We start from the raw sequence: 21669 nt of genomic DNA on the forward strand, positions 1-21669 counted from the left end.
ATGCCTTTTAATGGGCAGCTTTCAATGTGTAACTCTGAGCTGAGATCTCTCAGCCCTGTTGAAACCCTGGAGAAGAAGCTGGGGTAGAGCAGGTGGTCCTGCTTCAGCCCAGGGCCCTGTGAGGGAGGAACGAGGGGGCCATGTGTGTGCCTGCACACAGGGGCAACCACTGGTGCGGGCGTCTTTGGTCACTCCAGGTCGTACCTGCGCTCGGTGTGGATCGCCACCAGCGTCCCATCTCCCATAACGCTAGCGAGGGAAACACAGAGTTGCTCTGGAGCAGGGATTTTGGAGGAAAGGGGCTGTTACCATGGGAGGGGCTCGTCTCCTCTGAAAGATGGCGTCGAGCCACGTGAGCGAAGGGCTCAGACATGGCCTGCCTGGGAGTCCACTGCGATGCATCAGTCGGTTGCCCCGACCTCCGGTGTTTCACACCCAAACTGCTGGGTGTTGACTTTGTCACGGTGTGCTACTTTTAAAATAACCCTTACTAAGGGGTGGAAAGTGTCTAACCCATGAAGTGCCTGCGTCCTCCCTCCCGCTCCCCTCCGCAGAGCTCCTGGGGTGCCACGGCTTGAAGATGTCCGGGGCGAGAGAAGGGGAGGGAGGTAGTGAAGATAACGTCCCCCTCTGAAGATCTGGTACATGTGAGGACATGGGATGCGTTACTCCATTTCTGACCTCTGAAAATGACCTCATTTTCATTTCTGACTCCATGAAAACCTTCTCTTTGCCCCTTTGCCTGCCAGCCAGCCCCGTTCTGAGTTAGAGCACATAAGGCAGGGTAGATGGGATCACCTTTCTTTCCGAAAAAGAGTACAAGGCGGCACCACCACTTGTTTTAATTTATTCCTGCTCCGGGGTGTAATTATAACCTCTGAGTTTCAGTGTAAAGGTGGAAGGGGATGTGATTGAATGGGGTTAAGTTTTTTTTTCAAATTGCATTAATACGTGACTTATATGAAAAACAACCACCCTCACACAGGAATGCAGGCAGTATTTGCAAGCTGCCTGTGGATTTATGAAGCGTTTGGAAACACACCGTACATTATTTCCTGAGACCTGTTTCTTTACACAGCAATGGTGTTTGCTTATTCTGGGACAATGACGAGACATGAAGGTATTAAAAACAAAATTTAAAAAAGGATAGAAAATGTTTATTTCAAAAGCTAATAAGGGCCCCGTTTCTTAACAGAACAGGAGCAAAATGACAAACCTTTCAGTGCCTAGTTGGGACTTTGAGAGATCTGCCTAGAGAAAACTCTGTTTATCATATATTTATTTATACTTCTTTTTGAGAAAACTCCATTTATCATATATTTATATATACTTCTTTTTTCAGTTTTTTTCCCTCTTTTCTGTGAAGGCTGTTTACACCAAAACAGTATCTTTGTTTTCAAAGTTCATCTGCTCCCGCTGCTCCTTTTCGAGCTGAAGTCACAATACTTGGTCTGTGACATCACTGTTGGCTGCAGTGACAACGTGGTATCACAAAGAGGAGTTTTCACTCCAGGTGGAGAATGTGCAGCAGCAGCAGACAAACTCTGCTGAGAGCAGAGAGCGTGTTTTATATTGCTAGTCATGAAGAAAGAGGGGAAGGAAAAATCTGCAAGAAAATCAAGGAGAAGAAAACCCACGGAATGCCCGAGTAGGTCTTCTGAGAGTGTGCAGCTTCTGGGGTGGGCATGGGTGCTGGAGACTCTACCTTCCACAGGATTTCTTTTGAAATCAGTTAACAGCAGACCAAATACTTAACTGGTAAAAAATCACGTACTTTTAAAAAAGGGAAAGTGAGAGAAAGGAGTTTAATTCAGATTCAGGTATGACTCGGATACCTGAACCGTATCCACAAGTTTTGTGGGGGTTTTTTGCTTTTTTTTGCTACACAAACCCCCTTGCAGAAAACAAGGGAGATGACTAATGCCCTGATCCTGCTAACGCTTACACATGTGGTTAGCTTTCAGTGCGTGAGTTGTCCTGCTGAAGTCAGTTAAGACAATTCATCTGCTTAAACTCAGACACAGGCCCACTTGCCTGTAGCGTCAGGGTCTAGCCGGCTGCCCTAGGGGAACAGTTAAATAAAGAATTTATAGAATATCTTCTGATGCAGACACTGTCTTGACCTGGAGAAGCTGAAGTCTCTGGCCTGAATCCTCCAGGAAAAGCAAACGAACTGGCCTTACGCCTTTCCCCTTTGCTTTTCTCTGCCTGATTCATCTCTTGGGTCACAGGCTTGCAGCTGCTGGTTAGAAGGTGAGGCATGTCTGCAGGTGTTTGAAGGACTGTGGCTTAAGAGGTGACACAGAGAGATCATTAAAGAGCAGAGGGGGAAACAGAATGGTAAAATGGTCAATGTCCCCATTGACCGTATCGCAGTGATAGAAGTGAAAAATGTATGTACATCCATAGACATCCTACAGCTAGATATAACTAGACATCCAAAGTCTAGTTATTAGTGACCGATTCATTTGTTGGTTGCTTTGAAGAACAGTATGTCCTGGTGGCCCGCAAGCATGGATAGAGCAGTCATCTCACATCCACTCCAAAAGCTACCCTGAAGGGTAGGGGCAGCATGGAAACCCCTCACATGCACTCGTAGCATTATTTCCATGCTTCAGTCTCATGGCTGCACCAAGGACTCCAGGAGGACCTTGAGCAGGAAAAGGCATTACTGTTTCTCCAGCATAACTTCCCTGCCAGTGTAAGACAGGCAGCACCTCCAACTGGCTAAGTGCGCTTGGAGATGTGTTTTCCAAAAGACCCTGAGAAACCGTTGCAGCCACAGCTCCCGGTGACTGATGAGCAGCCTTTGCTACAAGCGTCTTCTCACACCTCCAGCATCCAGGCAACGCAGGCATCTGCTTGGTCAGGGTCCAGGTTCCCAGTGAGAAGAGGCTGAATGTTACTCTTGCTTTCCCCTGGTTCCCTGCTACAGCCATGCAGAAGCATTTCTGAAGTGTCACAAGTCAGGAGGGTATATAGTTTTCAGGCAAGCCCCATAGCATAACTATGCTGGCAGCCTCAAGAGAGTGGCCCTTTACCTACATCTGTCTTTTGGGATGTCTTAGGAATTTTTTTTGTTTGTTTGTTTTTTTAGCAGGGCTGCACACGCTGTGTTGCTGTTGTGGCAATCCATATGATTCATGTCTTGCAGTCTGACAAGTTTATTGTAGCTCGCGTGTGCTGAGCTGCACACTGTGTTTGCTGCACTGCTCGTGGTTGGTACCAGGGCAGCCCATCATGCCGGTGCTGGGCTGTGAGCGAGTGCCAGGACCCAGAGGGTGCCATGCGTGGGAGGGCCACTCAAGCGAGCTGCTTGCATTGGCTTTGGAAAGTGGAGAGGACAAAAGAACACTTCTTGGGCTTTATTTTTTAAAACTCCTCCAGGAATAGTGTGTTCCTTGGAACAAGCAGAGCAGAAAGCAGGAGGGTCAATTTTGGGATCTACTGGTGCTGCCAAGATGCAGCTTCATATTTATTTTCTGACCCTGCAGAGCATGGAGTAAGTTATCATTTCATTTGAACAGCTCGGAGTCTCTAACCACCAAGCCTTTAAAAGACTAGATGTCCAGTTACACCTGCTTCTGTTTGACATCTGTCTTCCCTAAGGTTCGAACGTTACGCTGGCTTGTTGGGTCCTTCATTCACTGATGCCCATCTGAACCTCTCAGCTCTTGGGTTTTTTGTGGGTTTTTTTTGGTCAAGGGAAAAGGAGAGAAGGTGTAGAGGGCTGGGAGCAGAGGCACAGCAAGGCGGATGGATCATGGCCTTGCTGAAACCCAGGGATGAGCTGGAGGGAAGGACCAAGACAAAACAGGAGTGACATCATTAGTTGGGAAATTTAGAGCAGTTTCATGAAAACCTGTTTGGTGCCATCTCGCGTGCAGTCCCTCATCACCATTCGCCGCTGCTTGGGGCAGGTGAGAGGAGTGTGGTTGGGGGCCTCAAGCCAGCAGGTTTTCTGGGTGAGCCACAGAGGGACCCGCGCTGTTGATCTGCCACCGCCCGCTGCTTTGGAGCCCCCCACGCTTGGCTCGGTGGTGGCTTGTGGCGTGGTGTCGGCAAGCTGTGCCTGAGCAGCTGTGCAACGCGACCCAGCCCTTCCAAGTCAGTGTTGCTCTTCTTGACAGCACAGGGAGAACAGGCGTTTCCCCTAGAGATCTACCTACTGTTCATTTTGCTCTAGAGCTACATCTTCTCCCCTTCATTTGTCTCTTCTGTGAAGTAAATATTTCCATAATAGTTAATATTAGGACTTTCCTTGGCTCTCGGTGACTTTTGTCACTCAGCTACATCTTGTTTTCTGGTTTTGCCAGATTTCCATAAAGCGGGACAGAGATAAAGGTGAGCTTTGTGTTGCGGGACACTGATTTTGTAGGTGCTGGTATAAATACGTCTGCTTTGAACTTCACGCCTGTGACTAACATTTGTAGGACTGAGGTCCCACTCGGCACTTTTAGCCTGTTCAGGTGTGTCAGAGACATGCCTGAGGGGGTGTGCTGATCGACAGCAGGTTTGGGAGGGCTGGGCAGCCGGTCAGGATCAGCATCATTTGTTTGGTGCCCAAATACAAGGTTGTGATTCATTGTCTGAGTGATGTGTGGGGCAAGGGAGCTTGTACTGCACCTGCTCACAGTGTGCCCAGCTCCTCAGGACAGTCACCCACTGTCCTGAACACTAAATTCACTTGCTAAACTTCTTTAGTCACCATAAAAAAATTGTTAGGTAAATACATTTTCTGTGCTCAAAATCCATTGCCCCACTTCCTTTTGTTCTGAAGATAATAGACATAAAAATGAAATATAGACCTGTGTTCTTAAAAGGTCATAGTTATTTGGTCCTGAGGGAGATTCATATTGAAACAGGTTTTGTTAAGATTTGATGATACTCTGAAGAAATGGAATGAATTGGGACTTTGGTTCGTAGAAGTCGGAAAATCGGCTAAAAATTGCCTGTGATCTGGAAGATGGAGATGGCCATTTCTGAGATAAGGAACTCCTTTTTCTTAATGCAACTGGGATGGGGAAACTGAATGGAGAAGGGCGTTGTGTCAGATGCAGAACCAGTGGTCCGTGCTTGTTTTGCATTGTACTAGTTTCATTTAAGGCCGCCTTCTGTCTGGCTTAAAATAACGGCTCGTAGTGGCCGTGGTCTCCAACCCTTGCTGCCTAATGCATGGTTGGTTGCTAGGAGGGCTGCCGTCATCCACGTTTTAGTTGTGGATGTGATGACCAATTTTGCATCGCTTTCCAGGCTTCTGCTGGATGACTCAGCTGGTCCTCTGGTGACTCATTTCAGTCTCCCATGAGCCCAGGAAGGACTAAAGAGGGAAACGTGTCTATTTTCAGATACAAAAAATGACCAAACCCAAGGAGTATGTCCACAAAGGAGTACTGCAAACATTGAATGAATTGGGTATTTCTATAGGGTGTAAACTCGCCCCTTCCCACTGAAATTCTTTCCTCAGTTACTGTACTTCTGCTGAATCTAGTTTCCAGTCTCTTCTTATTCTTCAACCATATGAATATTGGAAAGCCCTCTGTGAGTTTTGAGTGCATAAGGTCTGAAGAAAGTTCACAGGACTTTTGGTACTAAATTCCCCTAGCTGGTTTTGGTTTTGTTTTTTTGGCAGCTCCCCCCTCTCATCATTTACTAGAATTCTCACCATTGCTCTACCAACAACCGTAGGTCCACCCCAGGCTAGTTTTCTCCCCAATTGTACTATGTTAGACAAAGCTTAAGATGCCCAAGGTTCTCCTAGACCTATTGAAAGCTCTTGTGATTGACCACAAGATGTTACTAATTTGTTTTTTCTGGATCCTGTGGAAATAGCGGTGTATTTGCTCCTTGTGAGAAAATCATACAGAGCTCACTTTCCCAGAAACTCTTCTTTCCCTGTGACTCAGTTTGGCCAGACTTCCTTTTCATCATTAGTCAAAACCCGTAGGTGTGACTGTGGACAGCTTGGCTGCGATATCACCAGTGCATTGATTATTCTGAACTCGTCGTCCCGTTGCATCTAGGCTGAATCCTCTAACTTCCTTGCTGTAGGAAGAGCAAAGAGTCGAGTGTTCTGGGTTGAAAGGGCATGGCTGCAGAACAGCTGTAATAGCGCCAAAAAGATGGTTATGGAGGAGATGGGGTAAGTGCATAGCAACATGTCAATTCACAAACATAGGATCATGGATGAGAAGGAGGCCTGACAGCACCTTTAGCTAGCTGCAGAGGTTGTCGTCTCTCGTCTGTAGCCAGCTATCCTTTCTAACATGGATTTTTGATTCTATAGCTTTGGCTTCAGCAATTGTGCCGTACCCATGAGTGCCGCACAGCAGTTACTGGTAGTGAAGAGTGAGCGCAGTCGTACAAGGCGTGAAGCGTGCTCAGGTGCCCGTGCCTCTGCAGGGTGCTGTTCAGGGTCTCGAAAGCACTGAGCGATCTGGAGCAAAGTTACACCAAGGGTTGTGTTTCACTGTACACCCCACCGAAGCTATCGCCTCTTGCTCTTTCTTGGTTGAAGAGGAGCGTGTATGCCCAGTCTGGCTGTGGGGCTCTCTCCACCTAGAGGCAGCTTTTAAAGCTCGGTCCCCCTTTCTAGCCCATCACAGTGGTAGCATGCCTCAGACTGCACTGCAGAAGGCATTTGGCAGGTATCATACTGGATCTCGAGGTTCAGCTTTGCTCCTCTTCTCTCATGCTCTAGTCTTGCCGGCGCAAGAAGCCCAGCAGCCATGGTGTTAAGCACTGTAGAGCTGAGTAAATAAATATGTCAATAAATAATCATATCCTGCACAAAAGAGAAACCTGGGGGAGAGACTGATGGTAGCCAGGGAGTTCTGCTGATCCAGGTGGGGGTTTTTATTGTTTTCTTTCTCTTAATTACTTCCCTTGCTCTTATTTCTTTTCTTCTAGAGCTTTGAGGGGGAGTAGGCAGTTACTGGTGTCCCTGACCTTCTTCATCACGCACGAGGGCCTTATATCCTTCTTCCTCAAGTAGATATCTTTTCCTGAGCTCCCGGATGTTTACTCTTCAAGGCTCTGAAATCCTTCATGTAGTTTATCCCCATGCCTAAATCAGGTTTTCTTTCTGTGTTAGCAAGACAGCATCACCTAGGCTGTCCTTCCTTGGCCAAACAAGCTTCTTCTCTGCATGCTGAACTGGCCTCTGTCCTGTTGGACCTTGCTTAAAAAGGAGTTGCTGTGAAGACAGTGGGAGATCAGGCATGCACCGCCAGCCCCAGCAGCAAGCCAGCAGTGGGGCAGGGAGGCATCCAGAGGCACTTCTGTGGGATCGCTTGGGGCAGCATCACTCATCTCTTTTGGAGAAGAGATTCATTGCCTTCGTGGGTCATCCTCTGGCTGTGCAAGTGCTTGCGTGTCTATGTGTGCCTGAGCGTGACCTTGTGCTTTGTGTGACAGAGGTCAGTACAACCTCAAATACAGCAAAACAAATCATTGGAATTTCCGAGCCATCGCAGTCACCGGGGTTCCCAAGGATACGCCCGTTAACGCCCCATGTTCCCATGGAGACTGGGAGCTGCAGCTCCCTCTCACCGTGGTCTCCTGTGAGCTACTCGTTGCTCTCGAAGGAGAAGGGATTGAGAGAGACAGTTAAGTGGCACTTTTCTACAGGGTCACTCTTCTCAGGCGCAGCCTGTGAATTAAAGAGATGACTGAGTGGGGATTTTTGGGGAGAAACGAGTCCACGTTCAAACCCTCAACCCTCTTGTCTCCCCAGCAGTCTTTGGTTTGGGCTGGATGGCTCAGTCCTGCTTGCGCCCGTTCTGGTCCTGGGCTGTGCTCGTGGCCCCAGCCCGTTTCATGTCGTACATTTCTGGTTTTGTAGTCTTACTTTGGAATGCAAATCAAACGCCATGGGTGACAGCAAAAAAGGTTTCTGACTGTTTGGCCATCACTTCGGAGATGTTTTCTTGGTCCTGAGTGATGAGGAGGGCGACGTCTGGAAGAGGGGGTGAAACATTCATGCTCAAGACGCGTTTCCTTGAGGAACTGAAGGGCTTTTCCTTGTGCAGGTGTGTGTTTGTGTGCCTGTGTGAGGACCTGTTATTTACAGCATTGTTTTAACTCTGAAAGTCAGGTGATTAACCTGCACTATCCCTTCTCTTAATTTCCTAAAACACCCCATAGCCATTGATGTGCTGTAAATCCTGTCTTTGGATTTCATTCTTATTTGAAAGGGAGATGTTGCTACAGAAGGGAGGAGACATAGTTAACCCTGGCTTTGGGATAGTTAGGAGGTCATCCAATTTTCGGCTTTGGCAGAGTCCTGTGCCCAGCTTCCCCACCTTTCTCCTCGCATCTTCGTCTTCTTTTGCAGCCCAAATCCTGTGTATTTCATCCAGACCTCACCAGAGGCTTGTTTCTCTCCAACAGGTCTGTATCCTGATGGAAATGAAATGAAGGGAGGGACTTTGCGAACAGGCAAATTGACCTTTTCAGCCCAGCTAGTGCTTGATCTGAGTTTCAGCTTTCATAAACAAAGCAAGGGCTGAATGTCATGCAATGGCCTCTTTGCAAATGAAACACTTAGGAAAAAATCCTGTGGGAGTGAGAGGCTCAGCCTGAGACTCCCACGAACCTTGCCCATGTCCTGCCTTCACAAGTAGGATTGCTTCTAAGAGTGAGGTATGCGAAGTGCCAGCCATTCCCTGTGGTTTCAGCACACTTGCGGGCCAGTTGGGAGTCATTGACATTACAAAGCTAATATTTACAGGTGGGAAGTCATCCAGGTGGGGAGGCAGACCTGGTGGAAAAAGCCAAAATACCCTTTCCACTAGGCAGTTGTGGGAAGCCACGAGTGTGCCAGTGCTGCGTGGGTGAGGGGGGCACAGCCAGGGCAGCAGAGGGAAACGCTGATTCATTTTGGTCTCTTTTCCAGAGGCCCTGGCACTCTTTCCCGGGTACTAAGATGACAGAGGGCCAGGTGGGGTGGCCAGTGAAGGCTGTAGGACCTGGGGTCAGGAATTGAGGAAGTCCTCTGTTTCTCCCGTAAGATGGGGATGCTGTTGTCAAGCCCTGTTTGGAAGATGGAAACTGAAGTGACCCAGCTGAGTGACTTGACCCACACTGCCTGGAAAGCAGAGCCATGCCGAGATCCTTCTTTTTTTTAGTTCTGCTTTCAGGATGCAACTCTGTCAGCAAGTAGCAATCAGAGATGGAGCTTGTGGGAACCTAGAGGCTCTTGCATTACAGATTTGCTTGGAGGTTAAACGTATGGACCCACACACGTGCTAAACTGGACTACAAGGCAAGCCCTGGCCAGTTTCATATTTACTGCTCAGGCTATCTTGTATAGCTCTCTAAAGGGAACTTTGGGTGCTGTGGAAATGCTGTGGTTAAAGTTTGTTCCACTTTGCCTCCGTGGAGAACATACGATGGGAGGGAGGAAGGTGGCCAGAACACATATGCTGTTGCCAAACAGTCCTACCTGGCATATGGATCTGAGTAACTGCTTTTAGGCTCCTCTTGCTCCATTTTGGCTTCAGGATGGAGAAGCCACATAACATTCCTTGGTAGCTTGCTTTCCCCATCTCCTTTGGCCGTTCCCAGCACTTCAGGAGCCCATTTAAGCATGGGATTATACAAGCCTGAGTGTGACATGCCTCGTTTTGAGTGGTGCTACGGGTGTTACCATGGTCTCCTGCTCTTTAAGCAGATGTGGTGCTGCTTGTGGGTCCCTCAGCAGCAGCCTGCAGTACAGCCCAGCCTCAGCTCTGCTGGGCCTCTCTCCGAGAAAACTGAAAAACTGAAAGAGGGATTTCTTTGGCAAAGCATTTTGTTAGACATCCTTCAGTGTCCTCCAAAGATAAAGCTTCAAAGCAGGGCTTCTGTCGATCCCACCTGTCTGACTTCATCTTGTTCTTTTTTTCTCATCCCATCTCTGACTCCAGAGCAGACTTTCTTCTCCTCCGAGGTCCTTGGGAGTACTGAGTGTTTGGCTGTAAAACTTGTTCCCGGCTTCATTGACACCCACTTTCCTAAAACGTCTTTACACTGAGATTGTGCATAAGTTCCTTTGCACTCGCATGCAGACTTTGAAGGCTTTCAGGTGCTGCCGCCACCGCCTCTGTCTTTATCTTTCGTTGCCTCATTTTGCTGTTAGGACTCCAGAAGTCGTCACAGGAGCTGGAGGCTTCGCTCCCTGGCTCGGCAGGACTGCTGCTCAGCGGGGTACATCTGGCAGGGCTACCCATCTGCCTTCTCAAGCCGCTGAGACCTGCCATGGGCGCAGTGGACTCCCAGGTTTCTTACGCTATGTCTGGAGAGCACTTCAATGTCTTGGTAGAGCGTTTGCCACGTCATTTCATGATTTCCATAGAGGTGACAGTCTTCCTGTCAGCTTTGACAGGTATGCTGAGCGGAGTTTACTTACTGGGGTCTGGCTCTATCTTGTCAAGGCTGTAGCCTATGAAATGTATTTGCTTGCTGCCTTCATTTGCTTTCCACTCAGTGACGTTGAGGTGTCCTGGAGAGAAGAAGTTTTGCGCTATTCCAACTGTGATGGTTTTTCCCCTAGGAAGGTATCTAGGGGTTACCTTCCAGTTCAGGGGAGCACGCACTTGACTGCTGGACTTTCTCACACCTAGATCTAGAAATTGCTGTCGGGTCCAGTGGCTGCAGCATCTGCAAGGAAGTAGTGAGGCAGCCAAGCTTCTGGTGAGGAATATTTTAACCTGCGTTTTCAGGTGTTGCATTGTTAATTAACTATAATGTGAAACATAAACTAGTCGCATGATTTACTGAGGAAATCTGTAATATCTCTTGTCATTGCTGCAATTCATTAAAGTGGGAAATGGATATACATTATATATAATCAAGGATATAAATGTAAGTGTATATGTTTGTCCTGAGATTTTGCTTCACGTGCCTAAAACCAGGAATATGTCAGAGGAGCCCACAGCTTGTTACTCAGGCTCATGGGCACCTGAACCCACATCAAAAGGATGAATAAGAATTGTGATGTTTCTGGATTACAGAAGATACCTCATAGTAGGGTTTCATGGCTTGTAGTGGATATGGAAGAGTGGAGTTTTGTAGCGGTGAGATGTGAAATTGTGGTCACTGAGCACTGAAGGAAAGGCTTGATATTTCAGGGACTTGACTTCGGTCTTTAAAGACAATAAAAGACAGCACAGATGATTCAAAGGGAGATCTGTGGCTGGTGATGCCTTGTATTCACTAATTCCTATGAGTTTGGTGTTTTAGATGTATAGCATGCTTATTTAAGCGGTTGCCCACGGTCCAAATCCAGCCCACGCGACATTGTCTAGTGACCCGCCAGATGTGGCAAGCACGGGCAGATGGGGCTGGAGCAGCTTAGATGTTTCCAGGCTCCAGTGCGGGGTCTGGCCCGGGGTGTTGCTGCCTGGTTTGGTCTGTGCAGGACACGCCAGGGCTCTGGGTAGCCCATTTCCCCCTGAGCTACTCATGACAGCTCTCACCTGGGGTGGCAGGGATGCTTCCCAGAGCATATGCAGCATGGTTAGCTCTGCCCATCTTGCAGTGTCTGTGCCGTAGCCTTGGGAAAAGAGATGCTGCCCCTGCGGGGTCTGTGCATCGGAGAGCACCCATCTCCCACCAACCCCACCACCAGAGATGTCCTGGAGGGGAAAGTGGGTGTGCGCCATCTCACCAGCCTTCAACCTGCATCGGTACGTAGGCACTGAGCCTGGGCTTGCCGACTGCCCTGCTCCCAAGCGGTGCTGGCTAGCAGCCCCGGCCAGCTGTTACCGCCTCTCCCAGCACCTCCTGTGCGGGTGCGGAGGAGCTGGAGGCTCAGAGATGGGGGCAGGATGGACAGGGCTGACCCAGAGGAAGGTCTCCCCAATGTTTTCTTAGCTGCGTCCTCTTTGCCCTGGTCACCTGAGAAAGCTTTCAGTACTCAGCAGGCAAGTTGCCCTGGATTTAAGGATTTAAAAGGGAGAGTAAAGAAAGGAATGAAGATGGTTTCGGGGGGGAGGTAGCAGTATCCTGAGCCACACGCCAAAATAACCTGCTCAGGCCATGATAGGGAGGAACTGCCTACACCCCCATGCCCAAGAGTACTAATTGTGGTCCTGGTTGCTAACTTTTATCCTACGTACAAACGAAAGCCATGGTGTGGAGAATGAAATAGTAAGCAGGTTGCTGATGCTATAAATGCAGGAGAGGGATGTGTAGGAGGGCAGTCGGGGTGGCAGGAGAATACGGGGTGTGAAGGTGATTGGGATCAGAGTTCGCTGGCCATCGCGCTGCAGCGGGAGACGTGCTTTTTGGTGTGTGGGGGGGTGGTGGTAGAAGGATGCTTGGCTTTGGTTAGTTTCTTTACAGCTACTCTGTGCATTGGAAAGTTGCTTTTTTTTCTGGCTGTGGGACATGGTTCAAACGTGGCAGCTTGGAGCCACGTGAAACCAGGTCTGGAGCAGTGCAGGGGACAGGCTCTGCACATCTTTGAGAACCGCTGCGCGCTACATAAGCGTTTAGGAAACTACTAATTAGGACGAGACAGTTTTACTAGCAGGACAGGAAAAGCAGAGCAGGGATGCAAGGAGATTTTCACCTGGAATGAAGGCTCCCTTGACATCTTCTGCACACCAGGAACAGGAAGGAGCTGAGGCTGTTTAGGTCTGAACTCCACTTTGAGGTTGTCTCCAAACATTCAGTAGCACAAGAGAAGGAATTTGTGTAGCCTCCAGGGAAGTAAATTTTAAGGAGGTTCCAAGAGCGCAGTGGTACTGGGGACAGTGCCTCAAAGGGGGCACACAGAGGCCACCGTGAAGAAGAGTGCTGTGCTATTTTGAAGGTGCAATACATTAGCCATACCTGGCAGATCCCCTTTTCATTGCCTTCTTAACCTGGGTGTGTATATGAGTTTGCAGGCTTGTGCCTCTCTGGGGAGAAGTGGAAGATATTTATTTCAGGAGTGTCTTGTGTGCATCATTTATATGCTGAACACATGCCATGTGCTTTCGACGGTATTTTTCAAGCAGGCACTGTCGTTCTGGCGGCAGTCAGCAAGCAGCCTCTGGTTACAGTGCACTGGCAGCTCTGCAGGTACTGCAAAAGGTCTTACTGCCTACTTAATACAGGGCAGGGGCTTGGTCTCTTGCCACCGCAAAGGCCACGTTTATAAATCAGCAGTAAGTGCTAGGAGTAAAGCAGAAGAAAAAATCAGTGACTTTCAAACTGTTCCTTCTTTCGTCCCCAGAGTGTATTTTTTGCCCTTTGGGGTGAGGTGGGTGGATAGGGAACTTTACCTCATTTGCTTTCCTGAAACCTGTTGGAAGTACAAGTGAGGCGGCTGTGTGATTTGTGTATGCATGCAGAAGAGGGCCATCTGAATTGTAAATAGCACCTGCTAAATTATTATTAAGTGAAAGCTGACGTGGGAGGAGTTCTCAGGAAAAAAAAAGTCAAGTCTTTTAATAAAAGCCATTCAGGCTGTTTTAACATTATCCCCTGGTTGCACACTACATAACTTCAGCTCATGTGGATGCTACGGGGAGTTACGTGAGTCGTATCAAGGACAGGGGAGGCCCCATTAAATCCAGTTACTGTCAATTGTGTGAGAGCTTTAAATGGCTACACTAAAACTCATTATTAAAGAAAGGAACTATCAATTTTATTTAATGCATGGTGCCCAACCTTGATCCTGCTCCCAGCTCAGAGTTTCGCCGTGCACAGGGGTGATATAAAAATTAGACCTGCACTCTTCAGGGCTTGTATTTAGCTGTTGCGGAGTCCTGGCTGCAGCCTGACTGGCTAACTGGGGCTGCGGGAGGCTGCCCTGTACCCCTGCCAAGGCAGGGACTAAGCCTGAGCTCAGGAGGGTTCAGTCCTTGTCGCACTTGCCTTAGTCCAGACAAAGCTATTTGCTAGCACAGGTGGGGCTGCTGAGCCAGGGTTCAGGAAAGCAGGAGCGCTCAGTGGGCATGGCTGCTCGTCCTGAGCATCCTCACCCCCTCTGCTGCTGTCGGAGAGCAAAAAGGAGAGGAACCAGGGGCCAGCTTCAGGCCGTCCCATGCAAAATGTGGCAAGGTGTCTGCTAGGATCTTCCTGGGTCAAAGGGAGGCAGCAAGAAAGGCCCAGCCTCGCACAGGAGGTTTCTTGGCAGACCTGAGTTCAAGAGGACTTCTCCCAAGTGAAACTGCCTGTTTCCCTCCCTCCGTGGTTTATGGCCCCTCCACCTCTCCAAGACTCCAGGAGTGAGGATGCTCCTTCCCCAGAGACTGTCTCTGGGGGATGCTCAGGGGACATCGCTGTCGCAGGGCTTAACTGGCATGGATCGCCCCATTACTGCCTGCTTGTTTCTTCACGGACATTGCGGCAAGCTGTTGTTGGCCTACGTAATCAGAAGGCTGAAGCTGTAAATCATATTACAGGCTGTAATGAGGAATTTGATCCCTGTAACAAACTGTCCAACTTTTATTCACATTTATTACTATTTCTGCTATTGCCATGGAGTAAAGATCCTTTTAAAAAAAAGAACATGCCACCAGCACAATTTGATAGTGTCCTCAGAAAATTTAGGGTTGTGTTTTTCTCACATTAGCTGCACAGGCAAATTTGCAATAAAAACATCTTCGCTGCAGAAGCCTTCTTTTCCCATCACCAAGCTGTCAATCAGCCTGTAATTTCTTAATATCGGACTATGCTGAAGAGCTGGACTAGTTATTCTCCTTACAACACGTGCCCCTAAAATCTCAAATGCGAAAAAATAATTTTGGATGGAAGGAAGAAAATTTCATACTTCTTTTTTCAGGGGAAAAAAGATATTTCTCCTGCAATGAGATATAACCTCTGAGGAGGGTGGAAGTGGCAAAAGAGGAGTCCAAAGTCCTCTCTTTAGCCACAAGACAACCCTGCTTCCTCCACCCCCACATTTTTGGGGTACCAGGGTGGGTCAGTGTTTGTTCCCTGTTCCTGTCCCCCTGCTGAGACTGCCAGCAGTGTTGCAGGGACAGCAAGGGGCTGGTTGTTGATGTGGAAACCAGTCCCTAACAACAACTCATTTCACCAAGGGGCACAGGCAGCCATCTGACGTTGACAATGTTGAGTGACTGCTGACCTTGTTTTTAGCGTCAGCTGATATCAACTGGAGCCCTGCCAGTTTGCACCAGTTGAAAGTCTGTCTCTTAATGGTGGCGATTATCCTGATTTTTACAGTGGCACTGAGAAAGTTGCAGCTGCTGCGCTTCACATCCTGACTTTAATTTGGGGTGCCTGGGTCTTTGGGTATTATCTTTAGAGGAACGTGTGAGAAGAACCTCTCTCCTTGTTCTGCATCAATCATTTTTTTCCCATTTTATTTTGTATGAAGAGATATTGCTCAAGCACACCATGGAATGAAACCCATAAAGCTATAAATTACACCTCTTCTAGGTCCACAATATGTTACCAATTACATCTGCTTTATTATTCGCGTCCAGGGGGAAAACATACATCAAACCAACCCCACTCTCCAGGCAGGTCGGTACTGTACTAGAAGGAACACCGTGACTCTTCTTAATCAGTGGAAAAACAAACACAGTTTCGGCTCACTCACATACAATATTTGTGTCCAGGATGACAAGTTGAGTAATATTGCTGCGGTTCTCCGAGCTTGCCGCATGCCACATGCTACGGCATTCGTGGCAACATCATCGTCCCGTGGAAAGGAGAGAGGAGAGAAAGCACTTAGAGGGGCAGGGAGCTGGGGGGGTCCAAGGACCTTGGAAATTGCTGCCAAGGAGGTTGGTGGGGAGGAATTAATAGGAATTGCAGCAAACGGCATCAGAAATGACATGAAAGGCAGGGGTCGCGTCTGCAAAGGAGCACACGCTGCAGTTTGCAGGGCTTCATTGCTAGAGTGGGGTTAGTGGGGTTTTGCGTTTTAGCAGGGGTGAGGGTTTCCCCACGTGTCCTGATAGGGGTTTTCTTCTGCGTCTGCCCTGTCTTCACAAATTCATCACTGCGGCAGGGATGAAGGTGGGCGCGTTGAAGCAAACTGGAGTGATTGCCTTGCTGGTTACTTCTGTGTAGCTACATACGGTGGTTTTTGGCTCGCCGCAGCACCCCTCTCCTGCACAGTTCTTGGGCTTTGGGCTGCGGGGAATTAACTGGAAAACGGGTGTTGGGTGTGTTTAGGTGTGTTTGCTTGACCATGCTACTCATCATTGGAAGTTTGGAGTAACTTTCGTATTTTTTTATATGGGTGTATATGTTTATGCATGCATGTGTGTGAGTGTATGCATGCATATGTGAGCTCTGGAATGAGTTCCAGAAAATCTTCTGAAGAGCAACATGGACTAGCGGAGAATGAGTTTCTTTTAGGAAAGGGAGCCGAGTGTTAGACACTCTCAGGTCTCCACATGAAGAAGTCATCCATGTGCACTGCGGAGTTTGTTGTGGTTTTGTCACTGAAGCATTCATTCAGCTTTTAACTTTTTAAAGTTGAAAACAAGTCAAGGTTATGTTTGTGCTTAATAATTCAGCAATGGTGCCAGCTCAGCATATTGTCTTTTTCTTCCCTAGTCATTCTGGTTTATTAAAAAGAAACACTGACGACAGATAGAAGGGTGAAGGAGGCTGTGCCTTTCTGCTTTAACTCCCACTGGGCGCTGACTCCTTCCCCAGGAATCCCCATAGATTTGTGCCATTCACAATACCTTTGCCCCAGCGGTACCGTCCCTACCCTGGGCAGGGAAAGCTGGCAGCAAGTCAGGACTTAGATGGCCTCTTCTCTGTGGACCACGTCTTTTTTTCTGAATAGGAGCATTTTCTGTTTCAGTGGAATATTACTCAGAATCCTTCAGTAAGTCTGTCTCAGTGATACTTTATTTTCACTTTGGTTATGAGGTTGTGGGTTCCTTTTTTTGTTTGTTTGGTGGGGGTGTTTTTTAATAACATTGTAGAAGATCATTAACTCTTCTAGAACCGAAGAAGCTTGCAGTAAAATAGGTTTTTGTCTTTTCTTAAAAAATAAAGTTATATTAGGACCTAGCTCTGCTACATGTGTACGTTGCTTCATTAACAATGCCATTCATTTCCAGGGGATCTGCTTTCCAGTGATGGCATTGTCACTGTGAAAAAGAATAGATGAACACAATTTTATAGATCTGGGAGAACTGAGAGCACACAGTGGAGCTCATGTTGTGTAACTCCCATCTCCAGTGTCCCTGAGCACAGACCAGCATTGTGCACGATTCCCACACGCAGACTTGGCAAGCAACCTGAAACATCATCTGCTGCTTCTGTCTTGGCTCCTCAACTTTGTCCACGCACCTCCATTTTGTCACGGCGTATCATCTCCTGGTCCCATCCTGGCTCTCTGCAGGCCAGAAGCTACACAGTGGTTTTATAGGAATAAATGGAGGGCTTAAGTCAGATCCACCAAAGTGTTTAGTATAGGATGAGCCTGAGGATTTGAGATTTGGCCTCCATAGGCAGAATACTTTGCAGTATTTGACAGCAATTCTTCCTGAGAGCTAGATATATTCCTGGAGACAATGGGAATAGGAGTCTCTTTAGGCAGAGGAGGTAAAAATAACATTTATTGAAATGTTATTAAAAATGAGAAGGGGGAGAGCAAGAGAGCAGGAATCTTGGTTGTTGTTAGTATAGTTCAATCAGGGGTAATGATTTATTTTAGAGCATAATATTTTATTTGTGTTGAATGCGTATTTCTGGAAGAACTTGATTTTTGTGTGTGCGTGTGTGCTGTATCTGAAGTCTGTATCCCATTTTCCCTTCCTGCCACTGAACAAATGAAAAAAGCTGGGGAAGACATCTTGACACTGTGGTTTCACTCTGATGTTGTATTGCAGGTATGGCCTCGCATGTGCAAGTTTTCTCTCCTCACACCCTTCAGTCAAGTGCCTTCTGTAGCGTGAAGAAACTGAAAGTGGAGCCGAGTTCGAACTGGGATATGACTGGGTACGGCACACACAGCAAAGTCTACAGCCAGAGCAAGAACGTGCAGTCCTCCCAAGCAGCCGCCGCAGCAGCCGTCAACGCCTCCCTCCAGATCCCCAATCCGAGCATCCCTTACGAACAGACCATCATCTTCCCAGCAAGCACGGGGCACATCGTGGTGACATCCGCCAATAGCACTTCTGGTGTGGTTGCAGTGTCTGGGCAAACACTGGGCGGGCCACACAACCTGATGCGTCGCAGCACTGTGAGCCTTCTGGACACCTACCAAAAATGTGGACTTAAGCGCAAGAGTGAGGAGATCGAGAACACAAGCAGCGTGCAGATCATCGAAGAGCATCCACCAATGATTCAGAACAATGCCAGTGGGGCCACTGTAGCCACCGCCACCACCTCCACGGCCACCTCCAAAAACAGTGGCTCCAACAGCGAAGGGGATTACCAGCTGGTGCAACATGAGGTGCTCTGTTCCATGACCAACACATACGAAGTGTTAGAGTTTCTTGGCCGTGGAACCTTCGGACAAGTAGTCAAATGCTGGAAACGTGGCACTAATGAGATTGTGGCTATCAAGATCCTAAAGAACCATCCTTCCTATGCCCGGCAAGGCCAGATTGAAGTGAGCATCCTGGCTCGGCTGAGCACAGAAAGTGCGGATGACTACAACTTTGTCCGCGCATATGAGTGCTTCCAGCACAAGAATCACACGTGCTTGGTCTTTGAAATGTTGGAGCAGAACCTCTATGATTTCCTAAAACAAAACAAATTCAGTCCCTTGCCCCTTAAGTACATTCGGCCAATTCTCCAGCAGGTAGCAACTGCCCTAATGAAGCTGAAAAGCCTGGGACTGATTCATGCTGATCTCAAACCAGAGAACATCATGTTGGTAGACCCATCCCGACAGCCATATAGGGTCAAGGTCATAGACTTTGGTTCAGCTAGCCATGTGTCTAAAGCTGTGTGTTCTACCTACCTTCAATCCAGATATTACAGGTAAGAGACTGGGCTCATGTAACGTTACTAGGAGAAATATTTTACCTATGGGAATTTTCCTACATTCCTGTGAGTGAATGAGAGTCATCCCGTAATCCTTTACTGGGATGGCTCTTAGAATGGCTTGTTGGTGATAGAAAAAATGGTATCCTAACCTCATGGAGTTTACTTGCATTGAAAACCATTGTTAATTTGTAAATAACCATAAAATGTTGTAAAAACAGAGTTTGCCAGTTACAATTTAGAAAGCCTTTCATCTCTGCCAGTACTTTGTTCTCTCTGTGTCTGTTTCCAGAAGAGGAGATGGATCTGGAGGGTCCACATTTCTTTTCCAAGTCAAAGCAAGTAGGTTCTTGGTTTCAGAAAGACCTTAATCTAAACAATCAATCCATATTTCAGCTGTATCTTCCAGTCTTTATTCAGGGACTTTACAAAAATAAGGTTGGCCCACAGGAAAACTCTATGGATGCAGAAGATGCTTTGTCAAGGAGTAGTTTTCGCACAGGCTGTGGAGCTTGCTAGAGTTAATGAGAGTTAACTGGCTGGCTCCCATCGGCTCTGCTCCAGGTGAGCGGGCAGCCTGGCCGGGCTGGAAACACCTTTCTCCACGTGGGAAGCTGTTGGTAGGGATGAATGAGTATTGTCAGTAATTTGGTGTTGAATTGAGGACCCGTTGTGGACTGTCGATTCCCACTCACAGTGCCTTTAACTACAGGTATGTTATGTGCTAGGATGGAGTTCTGACCTCTGCGTAGGCGCGCCCGAAGCAAAACGTGTGAACCAGCCATATCCCTCTTCAGTCTGTTGAACAGTTTCAGCAGCCTCTTTTCATAACCCCTGGAAGGTCATCCTCTCCCTCGGTCTTGACTCCAAGACACAAACTCTCTCTGTAGATGTTCTCCCCAGACCCTCTGTTTGGTACCAGTCAATTCAACATCCCAAGGACTGAGAAAAGCAATTCTACTGCTTCCTCGGGGGTGGGGAGAAAAAGTGGGGGAAAAGGAAATTTTTCTTTAGATGACAGCTGAATTTAGAAATGTTCAGGCCATGTTTTTGTTGTTGTAATTCTGTGAAACGGGTGAAGAGGGAAAATGTGATCTATCTTGATGACTGATTTAATGCAAATCAGTCCTGGCAGCACCCACAGCTCATCAGATGGGTTACAAAAAAGCATTTTGCTCTGTTTGTAAATAGGAAAGAAATCTGTCTTATACATGGGGAGGACTGGGGACAAAAAACCAACATGAGTTGATAAAAGACCCTTTTCCTGCTTCATAAACATCACAGTGGCAAAGCCCACCTGAGCTCTGAGCTTGGGAAGAGTTAATTTTCACAGGAACTTTGACAGTGTAGCATTGCAGCAGCTGATTTTTATCTGTTTGTCCTTTGCTCTGAAGGAGGCCAGAAAAAAATCCCCAACCCTAGTTTATACCTCAGAAGAGGCTTATTAAATGAAATATTCTACCTGATGACAGTCCCATCCTCCAGGAGAGACCTGTTTCTGTGGTAAATATGCAAAAGCTTTTAGGTTGCAATTACCTGGCAGACTAGAAGAAAAAAAAAAAAAGATAATACAGGCATTTTGTTGTTGAGTTATCTGTGATTCTGCATTAGCAGCCTAGGTCCCTAGTTGAAAGACAGAAGGGGCAGCCAAAATGAAACATGTGACAGAAAGCAGAAATGAAGAGAAAAATGGTTCATTCTCAACGACAAACAGGGAATATTTTTGTGGCAGTCTCTGGGGAGGAAAAGGCTTGATAAAATTTGCTTTTTATATTTTAAATGTTATTCCTGCCCAGTCTGAAGTTGCAGCTTGTTAGATAATAAGTTCTGTCTGTCTAATTCCTCCCTTGTTTTCCATGCCTGAATTGATGGGAGGAGGGGAAAAGGGGCAGCAGCTCACCAGAAAAAAAAATAAGAATAAGAAAAATCTCATTGGGTTGAATTACATCAGCAGGGGGCTGCTGATGAAGCTAAATTCAAGTCATGAGGAAAATTTATGTTTTTCTTCATTTTCTGGTGGGGAAAAATACAGCAAGAGTAAAGACCCATTCCACTCAAAAGGGAAGGAACTTTCATGCTAGGGGAAACACTGGGCTTTATAAAGATTTCATGTGTCTTCCATTTAATTTACACTTGTTTTGCTTGCTAGCGTATAAAAGACAAGGGGATGACTTCAAGAAATGGCACATTTAAGCTGAATGTGAAGGAAAAGCTTCCTCAGAGTAAAATGTCTCAGACTCTAAGCAGGCATGCCAAAGAAGTGACAGAAGCCCTGTGCCCCATGCATTTCAGTAAAGGCGAGGCAGAGCGCTGGGGAATATAATGTGGAGGTCGGCTCTCAGCTGGAGGTTTTTTATCATGAGCTTTTGGGAGCACATTCCCAGGTCGTCCCCATATTTTATTAACAACTTGCTTTTTCTTTTCCCTCTTTTTTTTTTTTTTTTTTTTTGTTTAACACTACTCTCAAGAATGTAATGGCCAAATCCTTTCAAGTGAGGAAAGTTATGTGGGATCCTGCTCATTCTCAGAGCAGTATAAGGCCTTTCCTCTTGCTATAAATGATAGGCCTATTTTCTTCTCCCGGAGGTGGAAGACAGAATTGTCTTTAAACAAATTCCATGCTCTTTCTTGGCCCATATCTGCATAGCCCAGCATAAGCTAAGGCAGTCCCAGGGCTGCTTGCAGACTTGACGTGAGCAATTTGCCGTTGCTGCCATGTAACGTGGCCCGAAGATGAACTGGATCCCTCAGCCCAGTTTCTTGTGA

The 21669-nt window shown here is 47.3% G+C and overlaps 1 protein-coding gene across 4 annotated transcripts in view; it reads left to right on the forward strand.

Moving 5' to 3' along the window:
• Positions 1-21669, forward strand: part of HIPK2 (homeodomain interacting protein kinase 2) — a 141068-nt gene that overhangs the window by 25502 nt on the left and 93897 nt on the right. For all 4 annotated transcript variants that reach the window (XM_075157737.1, XM_075157717.1, XM_075157748.1 and 1 more), the window contains exon 2: positions 17802-18900. In XM_075157737.1, coding sequence (XP_075013838.1) covers positions 17802-18900 — 1099 coding nt within the window. The remainder of the gene's footprint in view (positions 1-17801; positions 18901-21669) is intronic.

This window comes from Calonectris borealis, chromosome 1, assembly GCF_964195595.1.
Source record: "Calonectris borealis chromosome 1, bCalBor7.hap1.2, whole genome shotgun sequence".
Taxonomy (NCBI): Eukaryota; Metazoa; Chordata; class Aves; order Procellariiformes; family Procellariidae; genus Calonectris; species Calonectris borealis.